The sequence below is a fragment of the Galeopterus variegatus genome, unplaced genomic scaffold (assembly GCF_000696425.1).
Source record: "Galeopterus variegatus unplaced genomic scaffold, G_variegatus-3.0.2 Scaffold385, whole genome shotgun sequence".
Taxonomy (NCBI): domain Eukaryota; kingdom Metazoa; phylum Chordata; class Mammalia; order Dermoptera; family Cynocephalidae; genus Galeopterus; species Galeopterus variegatus.
In genome coordinates, this window is record NW_007726496.1 from 677,466 (window position 1) to 698,906 (window position 21,441).

The following is a 21,441-nucleotide window of genomic DNA, read 5'->3' on the forward strand; positions in this document are numbered from 1 at the left end:
CAACTTCTGATTCCATACCCTTATCAATAAACAGGATCACAACTCCCACTCTGTCTAACTTGCAGGGTTATTGTGAAGATCAAAATGAGAATAGAATAACAGAAGTGAAAAAGCACATGGCTAATAAAGCAAAGAGAAAGTACTTTATAGACTTAGTTACAAAGAAAACACTGTTATAATTCATAGGTGCTACTTCAACTCCAAGACCCAGGTTATAGCACAGAGGGGCAGAGAAAAAGCACAGGCTGGAGCCCCCGTACCTGATGGTGGTGCCTTGCAAACGGTCTATCTTCTTATTGAGCTCAGCAATGATGCTGTGGAGTTCTGTGATGCGCTCCTCGTACCGAAGTGTCGTCCGCTCCTGCACATCCTCATGTTCTCTCATGAGGTGGGACTGCTCACACTAGAATCAAGAGAAAGGGACAGAGGGACAGGTGAGTTGACATACCCAGGGATGAGTGATTCTCAGTATTATGGCCTCAAACCATCACAACCTCAACACTGAATATGCCCAAAATATGTAAAACATATGACCGGTCACTGGCTGGCCACGGCCCTGAAGGACACCTGAGTCTTTGCCTTTCTAGTACTCATTCTCTCTTTGGGAATGTTCCCTCAGCCACTGCACAGAGTCCACAGTCTTCGTTTGACTATACAAGTACCCTGCTTTCCTCTAGCCAAGAAAGGGGCAAGTGGCCCAAGCTGGATCCATCAGACACCTTCTTCTGGGAACCTGAGTCTTGAGTGAGTGCACCATAGGTTGCATGGAGTCAATGCACTGACTAACCTGAAGAGATTGTCCCTTAATTCCTGCTACTTATATCTCCAGAGTTTCCCTCCCAAGTTCCTTTCTGGCTGTTTGGTTTTCCTTTTACCAACTCCCTCCGTTTTCGCTGAAGTTTGCCAGGGTACTGGTTTCAGTTACTTTTCAACCAAATAATTCTAAACAGTATAACACCATGTCTTCTCTGGCTACATAATCTGGGAATTTGGTGCTTCCCAATATCCTTTCCTCCCGGACTGTAGTCCTAGAAGGCAGGGACCAGGTGTTTTTATTATTTAACCTAGCACCAGCACATGGCCTGGTACATTGTGGGTGATCTAGAAGTGTTAAGGAATGAATAGATCAGCATTGTCACACTTTCATGAAGGCTACCTTGCAGAAATAACGACAAAGGAAGCTGAGGAGCTTCCCTTGCTCAGTGTTTCATGGACTAAGAGGCAGCAGATGTTATAGAAACATTTTTGTTGGCAGAGTTAAAATTCTAAGGAATCTGTTCATCTCCTTCACTTTCCACCCTCCTCAACCCCCACTAGTCACTGAGCACCTAATCTCATTTGCATAACAATAAAACACTCATCAGCAATAGAACAAGTGGTCTAGTTTGTGTCCCTGTCTACTACATTCAGCTTTGATTAATTTCCTGTCAGCAGAAGAATTTTAATTTCATTTTCAACAAGGTTTTCTTAATGCCAAGAGCCTTATGTACTTGCCAGCCTTGCAGGTTTGCACTGTCAGGCCTGGAGGCAGGTGGGGAAAGGGTAAGACTTCTCACCCACTACCTCCAATGTCCTCCCCTCCCCCCCCATCTGCTACGTTTCCAATGGTGTAAACCAGGGCAGAAACAAAAACTTTCAAAGACAAGCAGAAAGAATACTACACTAGCCTAACTTAGTACTGAAACAGAGGTCTGACATACATTGATATAAATCATGGCAGGGACCAAATCTCAACAACAGCTTGATCAGTATTAATGCACTTTCAGAGCTCCAGAAACCAGCTTGGAGGCAACAAGGTTGTTGAATGCTGTTATTGTAGACCTTCGTGGGATAATTGCTTTCAGAAAAATACTGGTATTTTTCTGTAAACTATTGTTCTTACTGACAACCTGAAACATCAAATCACCTCCACTCAAGGTCAAGCACACAGGGAATAAATGGGAACAGAGGCAAAGATTAAAGCCAAGTGAAAGCCACATCTACACGGAAGCTTTCCTAAACAGAGTGATATTGTAACAGGCCAGAAATACTCTTTCCATGAATTTAGGCCTTTTTCATCCATGATCCATCGCACTTTAAAAGAAAAAAGAGAAGTCCACAAAAAGATAGTACCTGAAAGAGAACTTCTGTCAATAAATGAAACAGCTTCTTATTTCTCTGGAACAAACCAACAGCAGAATATTGTTCCTCTCCATACCTGTAGACCGTGAGTGCTTGCTACTGGTCTTTATTCCCATCCTCAGATTGTGTGTGTGTGTTTGTGTACAAGTGCATATATAGTGGACAGTCTCATAAAAGTCACCAGTCCTAGATCTTAAAATGACTATAGAAAAATGCCCAGTCTCTGACCTGGATCTTGTCTATGCCATGATTGCTTCTACATTGCCATACTGCTGGCTCCTCCTCTTTAGTTTTCCATATTCACTTCTCTAGGGCTACAAATTACTGTGAAATGCTCCCACTTACAACTCAGTGAGCTCTCCCTCTCCCTTTATGTCTCACTCCCTCTTCCTTCTTTGCAGTCTTTACAGGTCCACAGGCCCCTACCACCATGTACCCTATGCTTGTTCCACCACTATATTTTGGAAGTAGACAACTTGTTTTGATTTCACAGATGACACTTTGGACTTTTAAATTGGTGCTGGAACAAGTTAAGACTTTGGGACTATGGGGATGGATTGAATGTATTCATATGTGAGAACGACAGGAGCTTTGGGGAGCCAAAGGCAGAATGCTACAGTCTGAATGTTTGTTTCCTCCAAAACTCATGGGAAGCTTCATCCTCAATGTGAGTGTTAAAAGGTAGGTGATTGGATTGTGAGGGTTACACCCTCATGAATGGATTAATCCATTCATGGATTAATGGGTTAATGGATAAGTGGGTTATCATGGGAGTCTCACTCATGGTTTTATAAAGAAAGAAGCATGTTAGTTTGCTCTCGCTCAGCCCATACCATGTGATGCCCTGCATTGCCAAGGAACTCTGTGGAGAGTCCCCACCAAGAAGGTGGCCCTCACCAGATGCTCTTCCTTGACCAGGGACATCCCAGCCTCCAAAATTGTAAGAAATAAAGTCCGTTTCTTCATAAATTACCGTTTCAGGTATTCTTTCATAAGCAACAGAAAACAGACTGCTACATATCACCTAGGCTGACAAGAAACTGGAAAATCCAATGAACAACGAACATGTGCTAGTGTTTATATAAGAAAAAGGTACATGATCAGTTCACAACCACCAAAAGACCACCTTTGGGTATCTCTGTTGACTGTTATGAGATAACTAAAAGGTAAGATGCTGTGGGGCTGCCCAGATTGCAGAGATATCAGATGGAGAACAAGAATATGAGGTCTGGTATTGCACCATCTTTGCCCCTGCCTCTAACTGGACATCTGTCTGGAGGGTTTGTGTAGGAACAAGAGACAACAGGAAGCCTGATGATTCAGTCAGATTGAACAGCGCTTGTAGCTAAAAAGAGAAAAAAAGACTTATAATGTATATTTGGAATTCCAGGGTTCATTCGGGAGAAGTGACAAAAATATATTGAGGAAAAAAAATTCTCTTAGCTGAGGGCAAAGCTGTTTGGTTTACGTTTCTATATTTCTCCATAACTATGTTTTTTAAAATAGCAGGAAGCCTCTATAATTGAATACTTCCTCTATAAATATCAGACATTTATTGATTTCTCATAATGCATAAGAGACTGTGCTCGGTGCCATGGAGGAGGTGATTATGACATAGACTTTAAAGGGAACTGTGGTTGTGGCTTCCAGGTGGACTGAAAGAATCCCAGACTTTCTTCTGGAGAATAAGAAACATGGATAGAAATAGGGTGTGTGGAGAAGAAGAGATGGTGGAATGGTACTCTGGGGATTCTTTTCCCAGTGAAAATACTGTAAAATAATGATCAAAACAAACTCCTAGCCCCTAGATGTCTGAATTGCTCAAACTTCATCTGTACAAATCAACATCCTCTTATTAAACACGCCTCACTCATTGTGCACTCTCATTGTACCCAGCCAACAAAAAGCTGAAGCACTGATCTCAAGGCTTAACGAAAATCCTGAGTGTTTCCAAGCTGTGGTGCAGGGAGAAGTGGGGTGATTCCCTCAAGGGTGACAGTGTAGGAGGAAACAAGCCATCACCTGCAGGAGCCAAAAGAACCCAACCAAACGACTTGTGAAACAGCTCCCATTAAACTGCACAAGAGTCACCCCCAGGAATGTGGCACTTTAGTGCTGGAAAAGTGGAAGGTGAGTGGCTTTTCCTGTCCTGGTGGCCTGTTAAAGTGAGGCCTGATGCTGTATCATTACTGACCCAGTACCTCTCACCACCCTGAGTTTCCACAAACTGGAAGAGCATTTGTTAACCTGAAAGGGTGTATAATTTGGGGTGTTCTGTTCCACAAGGACACAGGCAAAGCAGCTCAGTACTGCACCTGCATTGAAGTCATCTATGAGCATGTAATAGCTCATGTGTCCCAGTAAAGCCTCATTCAGGAAGGTAATACAATGATGACAACCAAACTGGAAAAAGGGGCATTGTTTCTATGATTACTACTAAACATTCGCACATATTTTTCAATTTTTAAGTTACAAATTTAAGTATATTATAAATATTTTTTTAAACTGATAAGACATCATTTTTTCCATAAGTCCATTAACACAATCCCTTTTCAAATGGTGTTCATTTCTCTCTGGTATTTTCTTATGTAGGTGGGGCTCCACCAGGACCACCATCTGGGGTGTGCATCACATAAGCATCAGCACCTCTGTGGCAGCCAGCAGGGGCCTTCACTGAGACTCTGGTTTGCCTCTCTCCATGCACACGGTGGGAGTATACTTCTCCTCCTGCTTGATACTAAATATGGCCATGTGACTTATTTTGGCCAGTGAGATATGGGTGAACATATACCATTTTGTTTGGAAGCCTTTAAGAGCTCCTGTGGGATTTGCCACACTCCCTTGCCCAGGCCATGGCTGCTGCAACATTGCAGATGGTAAAGGCTCATCAGCTTGGGAGCCTGGGTGAGGACAACATAGCAGAGTCCCTTGCTGACCTCAGTGCACTCCTAGTAAGAAACAAGAAATAAACCTTTGATATTTTACACCACTGAAAATTTGGGGTTATTTGTTATCACTGCATATCCTGACTGATACAATCATTTTGTAGATGAGAAAAGAGACTAAATACGAAGTCACCAGTTTATTTATTGTAACCCTCTGAGAAATCCACTGATTGCTCTTTATGTCATCAAGTAGTTGCAGTTGCAGCTGCTGTGGCCACAGCCTTCCCCTCTACTACTACCTCTCCCAGCTCCCTGACCTGTGGGCTCATCTCCCCCTTACCATTGCCCAAGGATCCTGAGTGGCACCTTGGTCTGTCTCTTGAAACACCTCCTACGAACTCCTGGAAACATGAATACTATGCCATACAACACCAAAGACAGCTGGGAAAATCCAAACAGCTCTCTCCTCAATCCTCTGGGAGGATGGAAACAAAAAAAGAGACACAAGGGGGTGTAGAACAGGGGAATTCAAAGTCTCTCCAGCTTTCACTAAGCCAGCTTTAGCTGCCAAAGTCAATTATTCACCAACACCTTACTTAGCAGCCTCCGGGACCAAAGGCGGCAGCTTCTGGCAAAACTTACACGTTAGGGATTATCTTCTTCTCTCTACTGTACAGAAACACCCTGTACAATTTCAGCTGAACAAAATAAGAAATGGTCTCAAGCAACATGCTACAGCTTTTTTTCTATTATTACAGATAATTGCATCCAGGGTTCTCCCTCCTCCCACCCTATATTGAATTTTTGACGGATCCTACAGTGCAACAAAGCCAGAAAGCCTGTGGTTGCAGTGTCTGGCCTGCCATGAATTTCTGGAGGTCATTATCATTAGGAGTCTACATTTCTCCCACAACTACAGACTTTCAGTTTGAAACAAAAAAAAGGTTGAGGTTGAATATGATGAAATTTTGTTTTTCCTGGATTTCATCTGGCCCTTAATATATACCCTGAGCTTTTTCTCAAGATCTTAGTTTTCCTGTCATGATGATGAAGCAATTAAAAATCCACATAGATACTCGCATGTAGCCACATAAATAGGTGAAATTGCCTATATGCATAAATGTTTAATAAAAGCAAGCAACATCATCATGTCAGCCACTGAGAATAAAACCCTTTAGGCTGCTATTGGTGCAATCCGGGGATAAAGTCATGAGTCAGCCTTGAGACAGACTGGCCTGAGAATGTGAGCCCTTGTTGGAAAAACCCTGTGCAATGTGGCGGTGCTAAGGAGCTTTACGGTTTTGTTAATGTTCTTCACCGGGTTTTATCTTACTCCACAGAGGCCGCTAGTCTTTAATCATTGCATTAGTTTCAGCTGTCAAACCTAAGAGCATTATGAACTGGATTCTTGAAAACTGCAATGCCATCATTAATTTGTTAGCCCTCTCAACCATCCTGTGAAGGGATCAGTACCACTCCCTTTAAAGTATGCTAAGAAGAGATGTTACTTCCTCAGGGTGATGGTGGATTGGTCACAACTAACACCACTCAGGGTATTTCCATCCTCACTCTAAGTTCTTGCCCAGGTTCCCATAAGGGGAAGATGGGGGAAACTAAGCCAGCTAAACAAAGATACCAGCACAAATGGAAATGCCATTAAGGAGCAAAGCAGATAGAGTTACCAAAGAAGAGTCTAAACAAATAGGAAAGGATTGGGGAGGGTCGAGGGAGACCCTAACAATGAAAATACAAGCAAAGTACATCTTTAAGTATCTCAGAAAACAAGAGAAAGATAAAAGAAAACTCTCTCCAGTTTATTTAATAAAAATGGTGTATGTTCTCTTCCTGAACGCCAAGAGGTAGAATATTCAGGAGACTTGCTTCCTAAAGATAGAGAGCTAAGAAATAGAAAGGGTGCTGTGTTACTGCTGACCGATTTCAAAGGGGATCATAAGCTTCGTTGATGTTTCTCTTTCTGCAGTACTTAAAAAAAGTAGTAATTTAATTGCTGGTGCTAAATAAATAGCAAATATTCTGAAGGCATCAAATCAGAACTATATATGATCTTAGCCAGCTTCCCACGAGGCCAGTCTTGGGGGAGCTGTTGTACGTTGGTGCAAATGCATGTCTGTGCACCCATTCAGTTTGGGAGGGTGGGGACATGTTGTTTTCAGCCAGTAAGTTTGTGGCAATTTGTTACACAGCAATAGAAAACTAATACTAATAAGCACTTTGTCTTCCCCAACACATTGATATCAGACTACCCAGCTCTTCCCTTCCTATCACTTTTCTCAAAAGTCTACCTACATGTTGATTTCATGACCATCTATAATGAAATTTCTTTTATTCAACCAGTTCCAGAGTCACCATTAATAATTACTCAACAGATGCTGAAGATCTTTTGATGATGTCTGATGAACATAACAACCATTTATACTTTACATTTTAGATTAATCATGGCACTATAATATTTAGAGAGCTGGTAAGACTTAGTACAGCCAGAGCATAAATTTACACATAAATTTGCTCTTCCACAATCTAGCAAAGCCTCAAACATGAATCATCTACCAAGGCATATAACATAGAAAGCATGGCACAGTCATTTCACTGTTCTTTTTTTCTTGCATAAATCTCATCTGCATAAAAGGTATAGGATGGCAAATCTGACATTTTTTTATGATCTCTTTCCTGTGTCCCAGTATCTGAACTGGGAAGCTATTTCCAGTGAAAGGAGCAGAGAGTAATTTTTAAGTCTGTTTAGTGTAAGAATGCAATAGAGGTCAATAGAGATGTGACCATTGTCGTCAGGGGTAAAATCACTCATCAAGAGCTATTACATGAGAATGGTTGGCCACAAGTCAAAAAGAAGCTGAATCAATCCTTGACACAGCAGAGAAAAGGTTTTCCATTATCTTCTTATCATCTTCTGCACAAACTGCTCTGTTTTTGTGGGCTTAAATTTTAATAAATAACTTCCTGGTTACCTTTTAAAATCCAAGACTGTGGTACATGCCAGCTTTCAGTTAAAAGCATTCATAATTTTCCTTCTTTTAAAAAAAATCTTCACCAACAAGAACTATTAACTAACAATGGTTGGCTTTGGATGGGTGTAAATTAGAAAACACAGTCACTTCATACCATCTTTTAAATTTTTTTTCACACAAAAATAACTACTTTCTCTTTAAAAAACTTATAAAACAAAGAAAAGCATTTCAAGAGTTTTTTAGTTCGCCAGTGATCACCACTGAAACATTCTAATGTTGTTTTACCTATTTTTTTCTATCACTATTTTATTACTTTTATAATCAGAAGGAAAATATTTTAAGTAAAAATTCACCTAAGTAAGCATTTCAAGAGTTTTTTAGTTCGCCAGTGATCACCACTGAAACATTCTAATGTTGTTTTCCCTATTTTTTTCTATCACTATTTTATTACTTTTATAATCAGAAGGAAAATATTTTAAGTAAAAATTCACCTAAGCAAAATCTGATAATTTTGTCCTGTGTAACATCCTGTAGTAAGAAAAGAGCACCTGTGGCCAAGCTATTCATTTGACCTTGGGTAAGCAAGATAATCTCCCTCTGTTGCCTGTCAAATATGGAAGCAGATGATCTTTAATACAAAGGGTATTTCCACTCCCCACTCAAATAGTCTATGAGTATGAGACATGAGAGTTTTCAAAAATTTTCCATAGGTCATTCTGGAAAGATGTCTGTAGCAGCCTGGTTTTTAAAATCTTTCTGAATTCCCACATAAAATTAAACAGAGCACCTACACTGTGAAACCAAAAGCTTGGAGACAAGGTATGCCACTGCACATCAAAATGTAAGCTGGTAAAGACAAACCAGCACCATCCATAAGATCTGAGGGGCATCTTTGTGGGCAGAATCAGAGGGAAATAACAAGGTAATGAATCTAAGAACTGGAAACCCCCCAAAACCCAATAGGTATTCACAGGAAAGTGGGGATGGCCAATTAGAGAACAGCAGATAAAACTAGGAGGGGTTTTGCCTGATCCAAGAGTGAGTGTGTGCAGTAAGATCTGAGGAGGTGGAAGCAGTCTAGTTCCTATGAACATTCAAGACTGGCCTCCAAGCTCCTTTCCAGGAGGAGGAATGGCTGGGAATAGGACCAAAATTGAACAGGACTGGGATAATAAAGACAAAGGAAATAAAAGATGCAGATAAAAGTAGGTGGAAGGCGCAGAGCCAGGAAGTGTCAGAAAGCAGACTGCCATACTTTTGATTATGAAAAACAACAACAGAAAGCTAGGCTCTATGAACTTAAAAAAAAAAAGCCATATTAAATTCTGCCTCCTAAAAGTTCAAGGTAACTATTTTTTTCATGAGAAAATGAAAAACAGAAAAATACTGAGGTGAAACCCCAAGCAATACTGTAAGAAAAAAATAAAATAGAATAACATCCATACAAATTATGAAAGGATGCCACAAAATAGACAACAACAAAAATCCCAAACATAGCCCAATATTTCAGAATAAATGAAAAGACTTTAGGAAAATGACATGAGACATAAAAAAACATAATTCAGAATTAGAAAAATTCAGAAGGTAACAGTACACAGAAAAAAATTAGAAATAAAATAAAAATGTATTTCAGAAATGAAGACTACACTAGAAGGCACAAAAGAAGGAATAGTAACAACATATATTATCCCAAGAGAAACAAAAGATGTAAAACAGAAAAAAATTTAAAAAGAGAGAAATATAAAGGATTTGAGATAGCAACAGATATTAAAGACAGGCAAAGATGATCTAACATACAAATAATGGGAGTCCTTGAAAATCAAAGCAAGGGAAAAAGCTAATATTAAACCATGTGATTTTTAAAAAAACTTCCCTGAAATTAAAAAAAAAAAGATTTCAAAATATAATCAAAAGAATACACAGCAAACCTGAGAATATCAAGATAGAATGATTAAGATGAGGACTGACTCTAGTAAAATTACTAGATGGATGGATGGACGGAAGGAAGGAAGGAAGGAAAGAAGATAGGAAGGAAGGAAGGAAAGAAGATAGGAAGGAAGGAAGGAATCCATCCTTTGGATATCTAGAGTAAGTGAGTGTCTTTTAATGGAAAGAGAGATTATCATCAGACTTTGACAGCAAAGAAAATAGAGCAGTATATTCAAGGAAAGAAAAGATGAGCCAACCATTTTATATCCAGCAAAATGCCTTTCAAATATGAGGGCAGAGACACACTGTTGTCAACATGCAAGAACTCTGGGGAAATTATTCTCATAAGTCCACACTGAGGAATCTACTAGATAATAAGCTTCAGAAAAAGTAATTAATTAAAAACAGAGGGATACTGACATAAGAACTATGGTGGACATTAAACATGTTAAACATATAGCTACTTGTAGAAGACTAAAACAGTGACTGAAAGGGAGAGTGTAAGATGCCATGGCCATAGGGTCAGGCAGCATTGATATATAACAACTGCAAAAAGCTGGGTAAATTAGGAGAGCATAGTGGGGGAAAAAATTTAAACTCTTTTCAGTAACTATATTGGTTACAGTAGCATTAATACTACTTCTCTGAGACTGGTTGTATATAATGTGGGATAAAGCAAATGAGTAATTATGAAATATTCTAATTCTATGATTCCCTGCAACCTTAAGAACTGGGATTTTTAGTGTGAAAGAAAAAAAATACAGATAAAAATACAGAAGTTAAGTAAAAATACCCTGTAGTATGAATTTGAATTGGAGGCATTAATATAAATTTCTAAGGTATTTTATCTTAAATTTTATATATACATATGTACATACATATGTATATAAGTAAATAAATAATTTCCTGGTTCTGTCTGCAAAAGATGCCTAAAAACAATGAACCTAGAAGCATACTAAAATCCAAATATGTTTAAATTCATAATAACATTTCTGAAAAATAAGTGGGCACATTCAGAGGATCATAGGGAATCAATTCATCATCTTGAAAAATGTTAAATAAATGGAAAAAACTCAAGTGTTTTTTTCTGATTTTCTCCTTTGAAATATACCATTGTTTCAACAAATAGCAGATCATGGAAAATGTCTTTAAAAAGCATTCCAATTAATAGCTGAGAAATGATAGAACTATAACATCATGATTTTATAAGTCCTAAAGAAATAACAAACCTAGGCACTGAATATCAACAGTTATTAACATCACAGTAAGAAACAACCAGGCATTATGTACCTCCTGGTGGAAAAACAAACACCCGTTATGGTCTTGCCCAAGGGACAGGACAAGAATCTGACTGAACCTCTGGATGCAGCTGTCAATTTGCAGGAAATACAGGGAACAGAGGAACATGTTCAACTGCACCATAAGTGTGCAATCAGCAACATCTAGACAGTGGGAAACTCTATAGGTCAAATAGCCAAGTTTAACAGATAAAAAGCAAAGAATGAAGGAAAACCTGTAGATTAAGAAATTTGATGGAAACATTTTTTAAACAGGCAAGACTAAAACTGTATTGCCTAGGGATGTGAATGAGTAATAAAATAAGCAGGAAACACTACTATAAAAGTCTTGGTAGTGGTTACCTTTGTGGGAGGAGAAAGTGTGGAGATTGGGAACAGACACAAGTGGGGGCTTCTGGCATGGCTGAGCAAATTCTATTTCTTGACTTGACCAGTGATTATAAGAATGTGCTATGGACTGAATATTTGTGTCCCTCCCTCCCCCAAATTCATAGGTTGAATTCTAATTCTGTGGTCTTTAGGAGGTAATTAGGTCATAAAGGTAATTAGGCCATAAATCCCCATCATGAATGGGATTAATGCCCTAAGAAGAGAGAGGAGAGATGATCCTGCTCTCTTTGCCACTTGAAGACATAATGAGAAGGTGGCCATTTGCAAACCAGGAAGAGAGCCCTCAACAGGAACCAAATCAGCATGCACCTTGATCTTGGACTTCCAGCCTCCAAAACTAATGTTTGTTGTTTAAGCCACCCAGTCTATGATATCTGTTATAGTAGCCAGAGCAGACCAAGACAGAATGGTTGCTCATTAAGTTGTAATTTGTTTTGTGGGAATTTCTATATCTGTTTTATCTTAAAACAAAAAAGTTAAGAAAAACAAACAAAACCTTTCTGGATCCCTTACCTGTGCCTTGGCCAATTTCTTTTCCAGGAGGTCACGTTCACGTTCTGTTTGCTGCAGACGTTTATTAAGCTCGACTATATCTCCTTTTAGCGAAGCCAGGGCTGCTAAATGGAGCTGTGGCGACAGAAGGGAGCACAAGGTTAAACTGCTTCAGCAGAAACTCATTTCCTTCCCTTCATTCCCCGTAATTAGTATAACCACATAAAAATGTATCATCCGAAAAGGGACACTTTTAAGAATGAAAGTCAGTGCTATTAATCTCAGGGGACAAGGAACATAAATCAGGTGTGTTACAGGCAAGCTAGGTTATATAGTTGCCCTAAATATAACAGGCAGAAAACTGTCAAGTGTGGGCAGTGGGACCTAATTTTGGAATGGTTCAATCAGGCTAGAGAGGCAAAACTCCTCATTCCCTAAGTTACTCAGTAAGGATGATGTTAAGAGCTGGTGGCAGCTGCCTGACTCCCAAGGTGAGAGGCAAGGAAATGTCAGAATCAAATTAACTTTTACTTTTGGAAAATATGAAAGTTGAATGGGGCAATTCAGTTTTTTGCAAGTCAATCACCCAAATTGTTGCATATACAACAGATATGTCACATACAACAGACATTGGCTGAGAATTAAGAAAAAAAGTGAGGAGAGCTCATTTTTTCAGATGGTGTCCTCTTAAAGTTGGCTTATATATTTTCTTGCCGGTTCCTCTTCTTCACTGCCCCCCAGACAGACTGCACTGATCAGACCGACACTTCTTCTGTACCAGCAGGCCCTCTCTCAGGACCAGAACCAGAACTCTGATAAAGTACACTGTGAGAAGACCCATCAAGAATCTATCCAGTATCTTTCTTCCAGCCAATATCCTCAGGTTAATCAGAGGGAGAAAGAATGTTCTTCAACAGATTAACAAGGCACCATGCACTTTCAGGACCTCAAGCTGTTCAGTTTTCAAGTTCTGAAGACCACTGTAGCTGCATACGCACCTACCACACACGTGCCTTCTGTGGCTTTTCATGAGACTAGTTTTAAGATGAGTTCGACACACTGATCCCAGAGCAACACCGTGAAACCTCCCTTGCCCTCCCCTCGCCTCTCATCTGCCGTCACTGCCCATTCTAGATGGAGCTCAGACATTTCCTCGCTGAATTCCATATTACATTTGGGTGAGTGACTGGAATCAAAACAAACCCTCCCCCTTTATGGGGTTTGTGTAGCTTTTGCCAAGAAGGATTTAATTAAAGTAAGAAGTGAGCAAATAAGTTTGATCTTTAAAGATGGACACAGTATACTGGGTACACAATTTGACTTTGACGATTTTCATTTTGTGTTTAGAAAATTCCTCTTTCCTGCAACCTGCCCCTCCAGACTGCATGTAGGCTAACATGTTGGGTGGGGGTGGGGGTGGAGCGATGAGTAAGGGAGAAGGAGATACAGGGCAGGGAGTGGGGTTTCACAGCAGTTGTTGTTAGACTCTTAGACTCAACAGTAGTGAATGTGACTTCACTTAATTGCATCAGGGCTGCAAAGCAACAGATCAATAGCCGATCTGAAATCAGGAATGCTTGAAATTTATAAAAGGAAATGTCAGGCTATCTGGCAGTGTTTGCCTTCTCATGTGGGGCTAGGGCTGCTCAGAAAACGTCATTTTGGGTTTCAAATACAAGGTTTTGTGTGATGATTTCTCAGCACAAATGCCACAGTGTTCCTGCTGTACAATCCTTTTGAGACGGCTTTGTTTCAAGCACGGTGGAGAGGGACACAACTTCACTCCCTTCAACAGCTGGGTTGCCTCCTCAGCCTCTGAACTGTCAGTCTGAGGATTTTCCTTCAGCATCAGACACTGGGACATGTTACACTATTATATCAAGTCGTGGGAGAAAATTCACCACCTCACCTCTGGCAAGAAGGATAGAATACACTGAGAGCTAAAATGTTCTTTAAGAAATACAGGAGTGGGCTCTTCTGGGAATGGTATCTAGACGCACTCAGAGTGGTTCAGCATGTGACACACCGCTGTAGGCTTTCCTACAATACAGCCTCTAACAAAACTAGGCTGTCCCAAGCCCCTGGTAATAAAATCCTTTACCTTTGTACCAAGAAGGTTGGGAAAGCACCAAAATCTGCATGAGGCGTGTGCCATGGCAGACTTTGAGGGGTTCGTGCTGTGAGACCTAAAGTTCTCATGTCAGCAGGGACTATGGTGGTTCCATGTGTGTTCAATGTGTCTGTGACGGTATCAAGTGTGCTTTCCTTATTGAGGAGCAGAAAGTCATTGTGAGAGTGTTGAAGGCACAAGCGCAGAGTCAGAGAGCTCAATGAAAAATGAACCTTTGAGTGCTAAAAAAAAAAATCAAAAGGAGATAAAAGAAAAACATATACCAACTATGTAACCCTAGACTGGCTTCCTTCCTTGTAACATCTCCCCTCCTACTTTTGGGAGAAAAGGCTGCTAAAGAGGATGGGGAGGATTAGGGGGGAAAGTGGATAGAGAACGCTGCATACTCCCCTGCAGACTTCATGGCCTGGGCCAGATGGGGAGACACACTGAGTAGTTATTTCCATCATAGACACGGCAGAGGGGTTTGTGATAAGTCACCACCACGAGCTTGGTGCTGATCTTACCATCTGGTCCACCAGCTCTCCAGATCACCAGGGACAGCAACAGGACGTGCCCTGGGAACAGGTCCCTTCACTTCCCTGGGTGGAAGATGTCTATCAACAATATGAGAATAGACCAGTTCTTATCCTCTTCAGGTCACAGATTTCCTTAAGAACCTCATGAATGCAATGGACCCTTCTTTTCCCAGAGAAGCGTATGAATTTAAGGTAGATGCACATTTCCATCCAATTATGCTAATGACACACTCTGAAATCAACCTATGAGCCATCAAATTAAGAAATATTTGGGTTAGATGTCAGCTCTGTGACCACCTGTAAGTTCTGCAGACTGTCTCATGTGTCAGTCATAAATGTCTGGATGGAGAAAAGGCCCTTGGTGCCTTATGTCCCCACTTGTACACTTGCAGGTGAGCATCTGAAGCCCAGAGACTGACTCTCCTACTCAAGGTCCCATGGACAGTGCAGCCACCACAACCAAGGCCACAGCACCCTTTTCTGACTGTACGATGTTGTACATGACAGTAATTTTCAGTTTTTCACATGGATGAAAACTTTACTTAAAATGTTTTGTCTGATTATAAAAGTAGTGAAAATGTGACAAGAAAAATAACCTGGAAAGAACATTCTAATGTTTTAGTGGTGGGATCCGAGTGGTTTAAAACTTTTTGGGGGATACTTTTTGTTTAATACATTTTTCCATAAGAGAAAGAGGAGGTTATTTTTATATTAAAGAAACAACAAAATAGAGTTAAGTGACTGTGTTTTCCGCACACGTAGGCTGTAGCATAAAAGTTGTAAAGGGTTATTTTCCTTCCTTGCTATGTTGTCCTTCTCTGTCCAACAGCTCTTCTGATAGAAGGTAAAACTTAAAAAATGAGGCAGAGTAAAATATGTTCCTTAATGTCACTGACAACTCCTCAGCAGAGGCTACCACTATAGAGGCAGGAGATGGAGCGGAGGTAGACGTTGCCAACAAGCCGTAGGCCCTGCTGCTGAGAATCTGGTTGGCAGACCACTCCCTGACTCCTGAGGAGTGCACAGGAGATGAGTTGAGATCCCACCACGAGAATGAGTGCTGGACACAATCCCTGTGAATTTGAATTCAGCAGCTCTTCTGGTCTCACCTTATCTCTTACTCAGTAATCAAAAGCTAACTTGACCTCCCTTCTTTTGGGGTTTCACCCCCCTCACTCTGGCAGAGCTGGTAGTATCCCTGCAAATTCAACATCTAGTGCATTCACAAGTGATGCCACGTGTAGTGTGAAGGAGCATGAAAAATAAGATGTATAGAGGTTATTTTGGGTAATTTTTAAGGGACTGACTGTATTTTTAAATTCTGAAAAGATAAATTTACCAAGCAACCAAAACTGTCAAATATCTATAAACAGGAAATTACATTTATACCAATTTGGGGGATCCCTTTGATCATATTCTGGTTTCTGAAATGGCCTCTAACTTGGATCAGAGCTTCAGAACATATGAAGTATGAAAACATCTTATAAGAAGATGTTTTATGAACTGAAGAGAAAAAAATATATATGATGTTTGGAGTCTGTGCTAGTATCTTCCTCAACACATATTTCTCTTCACGCCCAGGAGTAAAATCCTGATTTTTAGCTGGTCATATTGCTGCCCAGCTAAAATATCCCAGGTCCCGGGCTCCCATGCAGTTGAAGCTAGGTGCACATGTGATGATGTTCGGGCCAATGATATGTAAGCAGAAATATTGCATGGGAGGTATGGGAACATCTTTCTGAGAGATGTCATACCCTTTTTCTCTTTCTCCATCCTTGTTGTTTGGTACCTTATGTGACAGATGGAGCTTGTAAAGTAAGGCAAATCATAACTAAAGCCAAAATGTTTCATTATTTTAGTTATACTAAGTTTTCATTTATGTTGTCAGAGCTAGGGCTCAGACTCTCCAAACCCATTGTACAGACTGGGTCACCAGATCCCTCACATGCTAGGCTGGGTCCCTAGACCCCTCATATGCAGGTCCATGCTAGGTAATTGGGAAAGATTCCAGGAGCTGTTGGCAGATAACATGAGCTCAGTCCTCAGCTTCCTCAGCAGCAGCAGTTTACAGGTCCTGCAGTGGCAGTTGCCTTGCAGAGAGGGCCCTGGGGCACTAGCAGCAGCAGCCTCCAGCAGCAGTAGTGTCCTCCCCATGCCCCCCCATGGGGGGGCATCCTAGGACTAGGAGGCACTGTGGATCAGAGCCACTCATACTTAAGTCCATAACCCAGGACACCTGGGTGCACATGTGCAATTACACTAGACGATAACCAAGAACACCCAAGCGCATATGCCTGTTTACATCAAATGCTCAGCAAGATTCTGAACATCTGAGGAGCCCTGACCATTTTTCCTGTATTTTCCCAACAGAGCTCTAGAAGCCATCTTGCACGATAAAGATGGGATCCACACCCCAGGGAGCTGAAAAATGCCAGAGTCCTTAACAACTGTGTGGAGCCACCCCACCAGCTTTGGACTGCCGAGCCCCACACTTCAGTTATAGAATAGCAAGAAACAGACCTCTGTTGTATAAAGCACTCTATATTCAGATCTTTTGGCAAATCAAGCTCATCTAATCCTAATTCACACAGAATCAGATAAAACTGGGTTCAAGTCTCATTTATGACACCTGTTGGTGGATTGTCTTTGGACAATTTATTTAATCCCTTTGTTATAGGGTTATTGTAAAGATAAAATGAGATAGCATCCATAAATTGACCAGGATGGTGTCTGGAACCAGGTAAGCCTCAAAAATGTGCATTTGCTCTTTAGCAGCCAAGTTTTAAGTCAGGAATAACTGACCACCTTCTCAGACTAAGCCCCATCACAGGTGCTGAGAGGGACACTCAGAAGAGCACAACAGTCCTGTCCTGGAGAACCTTCTTGCCTGGATATCAGCACAGGACTAAGATGCCAGTATGTGATTTGCCTGATTCTGCTGAAGTTCTAAGGTTTATCTTAAAGGGCTGACTGCCAAGGCTCTTAATTCTCTGTGAAATTTTAACATGAGGCCTAAGCAAGGTTGGAATGCGACCTTGACACATCCTATACAAATTTGGGTCTAGTGCGTGAAGGATATAAATCCCTACATACTTCACATTTCTGGGGATACAACCCCCCCCCCCCCAAAAACCCCTAAGCAGTTTTGAGCCCTGCTTCAAGTTCATTTTACAGTGTGTATCCAAATGAAACTAAACCACCTGGACACTTGGCTGCAAGCTGTCAAAATGGTTATTTTTGGATGCAACATTACTTGAGTAAAATTTCACTGTTCAACTGGCATTAAGGACAGGCCCGCTTAGCCTCTGAAAGATAAAGTGTCCAGCCCTCAAGGCCCAGGTGACAAGTGAGCAGTGCCCTCGTGACAGCCTCTCCCAGTGGTTTCTCTGTTGCTAAGTGGATAGATGTCTATCCTGTTACATATCTGCGATGAGACAAAAGGCTTCACACTTCATAAGATGCCCTTGGAACCCAGCAGCCCAACAACTCTGATGAGAGCCGCTCAGGAGCATCACTGTGTATTTACGGTTATAAGGTACCTCTCCATTTGCTACTACTGGCAATAAAACTAGCAAGCACATGTGGACTAGCGGCTGGACACAGCATTCTCCTGTGCATCATCTCATTTGATCATCACCATCACACCCTAGCACTGTGGCCTAAAGGGAAGCTATGATTCCTGAGACAATCATAACCCAGACCCAGGCACTAGCGGGCACCTCATGGTACCCACAGCCGAGCCAGTCTTCCCTGCTTTGCTGGGAGGTGAGCTCATCCAGGATAAACTGTGCTTGTTCTCTTTCTTTCTTCTCACTTGATCTGGCTATCTGAAGGGCTCGTGTACGTGGGGCCATTCATTGCCAGGGTGCCTGTATTTCCCTCCCCCTAAGTGATGATAGGGATTACTATTCTGCCCTTCTAGCGGAGCTACTTGCCCTCCACATAAAATGAACACACAATTTCTGCTTATGTGATGACAACATGTATTGGCAGCTTCTGTCACCCAGTGACCTCTTTGTTGAGGGGGAAGAAGCACAGTTAAACTTCACTGAATGTGCACTCTTAGCAGGTTCTGCACTCTGTGCTCCACATGCTTTACCTAATTCTATCAGCTACAGAGTCCTGCAGAGGAAAGGCAAGGTCAAATCCCAATGCCAACCTCTGGGAATAGTCTGAGAATTCCAGGCAAGTGGATAGTAACAACGGAAGTAATAATACTAACAGTTACCATCTGCTGAATGCTTATGGGTAGCAGGTGTTTGGGCTAAGCACATACATGCAGTATCAGTTAATCCTCCTTCACCACAATGCTGCGAGATGGATACTATTACCTCCTCCTGACAAATGAGGAAGCCAAGGCACAGAGGAGAGGAAGGAAATCAGCCCAAGGGTAGGAAACAAATTAATAGTAGAAGAGATATTAACACACAGGCACTCCACGTGTGAACCTTCTCTGCCATGTGCCTTGCTAGAACTTCCAACTCAACAGCCACTGCTCGCCCTTGCCTGTGGGATGCGGAAGCTCCAGTGTGTTCGTGTACGTGTACAGTAGTCCCCCTGGAGGACATGTCCCAAGACCCCCTTGTGGATGCCTGAAACTGCAGATAATACCAAAGGCTACATACACTATGTTTTTTTCTATACGTACATATCTATTACAAAGTTTAATCTATAAAAAAGGCACAGTAAGAGATTAACAACACTAACTAAAAATAAAATAGAATAATCATAACAATACACTTCACATTTTCACAGACAGAAGATTCATTCTTAGCATAGAGCTTAGCAACAACATACAATTTTTTTCCCTTTCCTGTTAAGTCGAGAACTTTTACCTTCTTACTTATAAGAAGCACTTTATGGCTCTTCTTTGGCATGTCTGAATTGCCAGCATCCCTACTCTTGCTCTTTGGGGCCATGATGAAGTAAAATAAGGGTGACTTGGACACAAGTACAGGTACACCGTGACAGCTGATCTGATAACCAAGATGGCTACTAAGCGAGTAACAGGCGAGAAGTGTCTACCTCACAGATACACTGGACAAAGGGATGATTCATGTCCTGGGAGGGACAGAGCGGAAAAGTAAGATTTCACCACGCTACTCAGAACAGCATGCAATCTAAAAACTTATGAACTGTTTATTTCTGGGACTTCCCATTTAGTACTTTCAGACTGCGGGTAACTGAAACCACAGAAAGTGAGTACACAGATAAGGGGGGGACTACTGTATGTGGGAGGATGGGAGAGTGTGGGGTGGAAGCAAGGGGTGTGAGCTGGCAGGGGTGGGGATGTGTGGAGAAGCGGGGTCAGGATCCTGGAGGGCAGCACGCATGTGATCTCAGGTGGGAGCAGGGGAGGTGGCAGGACAAGCCCCCCAGTAGCAGGGATGAAGCTTCAGGCTTGCTTGGTGTGAATTTGGGTGACTCTTTACTTTCCTGTGCTATTTTCATCCTTTGTAGAAGGCTTTGTACCAGATTGTCTCTAAGACTCTTCTGATTCTAAACCTGTAAGCGTGTACACCTGGCATGCTCAACTACCCAGGCCCCACCCTGGGTTCTGCATACTTTATTTTACCCACTGGTCCCAGAAAAGATTGAAGCTCATCCATTCAAGGAAGCTTCACTATATATAGAACTGATCAGCAAAGATCTCTCTAGAAATGGAAAGAACACTTGGAATCATACATAATCTTAGCACTGACAAGGGAATTTGAGAATAGAGGCTGGTTAATGAACGCAAGATTACAGCTAGATAGAAAAAATAAGTTCTACTGGTGTACACTCGACCCAAGAATCTATAATTAACAATGATTTACTACATGTTACCAAACGACTAGAAGAGAGATCAAATGTTCACATCACAAAGAAACGATTAAGTTTTGCAATGATGAAATATGCTAATTACCCTGATCAGATCATCACACATTGTATACATGTATTGAAATATAACTCTGTACCCTAAAAATATGTACAATGTTTTAATAAAAAGTAAATTTTTTAAAAAGTCATGAAACTGAGACCCAGTGAAACAAGGCTCATCAAATTCAGATTTCCTGGTTTCCTGTCCAGAGGCTTCCTACTCTCCCAAATGGCAATCCAAGAGCTGTGGGCAGTGCATGAATGCATAAGTCCCAGCTGTACTTGGAGACAGCGGGAGACATCTGCACACGAAAGCAGCTTCATTCAGCTTCCCCTCCAAGACTCTCCATACCCGGGTGCTCTAATTCAGATACATAAAGAACAAAATCCCTGGCAAAAGGGTAAAGTTTCCTGCCAGATGGACACAATCAGGCCTGTTCAGTGGTTTCCAGGACTGGAACGTTCCTGTTTACTGCTAGAATTCCAGCTAGGGGCACCTGCTGTGTCATATTTCAAGAAATGCTACTTATAGTCTCAAAACTTAAAACTCATTATATATTATCTACAAGATTTCTCACTGCATGCAAATCACTTTTTTGCTGCCCTACATCAACTCAGAAAGCAGTAGCTTTTTGTCTTTCATTCTACCTGATAATTTCTTTGTGAGGTCGGTGGCCTGACCTATTTTTTAAACCTCAGCTGAGGGCTGGTCAGTTAGCTCAGTTGGTTAGAGAGCAGCCTTCTAACACCAAGGTCATGGGTTCGGACGAAAACACACACACACACACACACACACACACACACACACACACACACACACACACACACACACAC

At 41.4% G+C, this 21,441-nt stretch overlaps 1 protein-coding gene across 1 annotated transcript in view; it reads right to left on the bottom strand.

Moving 5' to 3' along the window:
- The window catches only part of MCC (mutated in colorectal cancers), a 124,224-nt gene extending 110,261 nt beyond the window's left edge, over nt 1-13,963 (bottom strand). Inside the window, exons 1-3 of the mRNA XM_008568188.1 lie at nt 13,829-13,963; nt 12,121-12,234; nt 261-403 (exon numbers count right to left, since the gene is read on the bottom strand). Of these exons, the coding sequence (XP_008566410.1) occupies nt 261-403; nt 12,121-12,234; nt 13,829-13,963 (392 nt within the window). The remainder of the gene's footprint in view (nt 1-260; nt 404-12,120; nt 12,235-13,828) is intronic.
- Nucleotides 13,964-21,441: the final 7,478 nt, after the last annotated feature.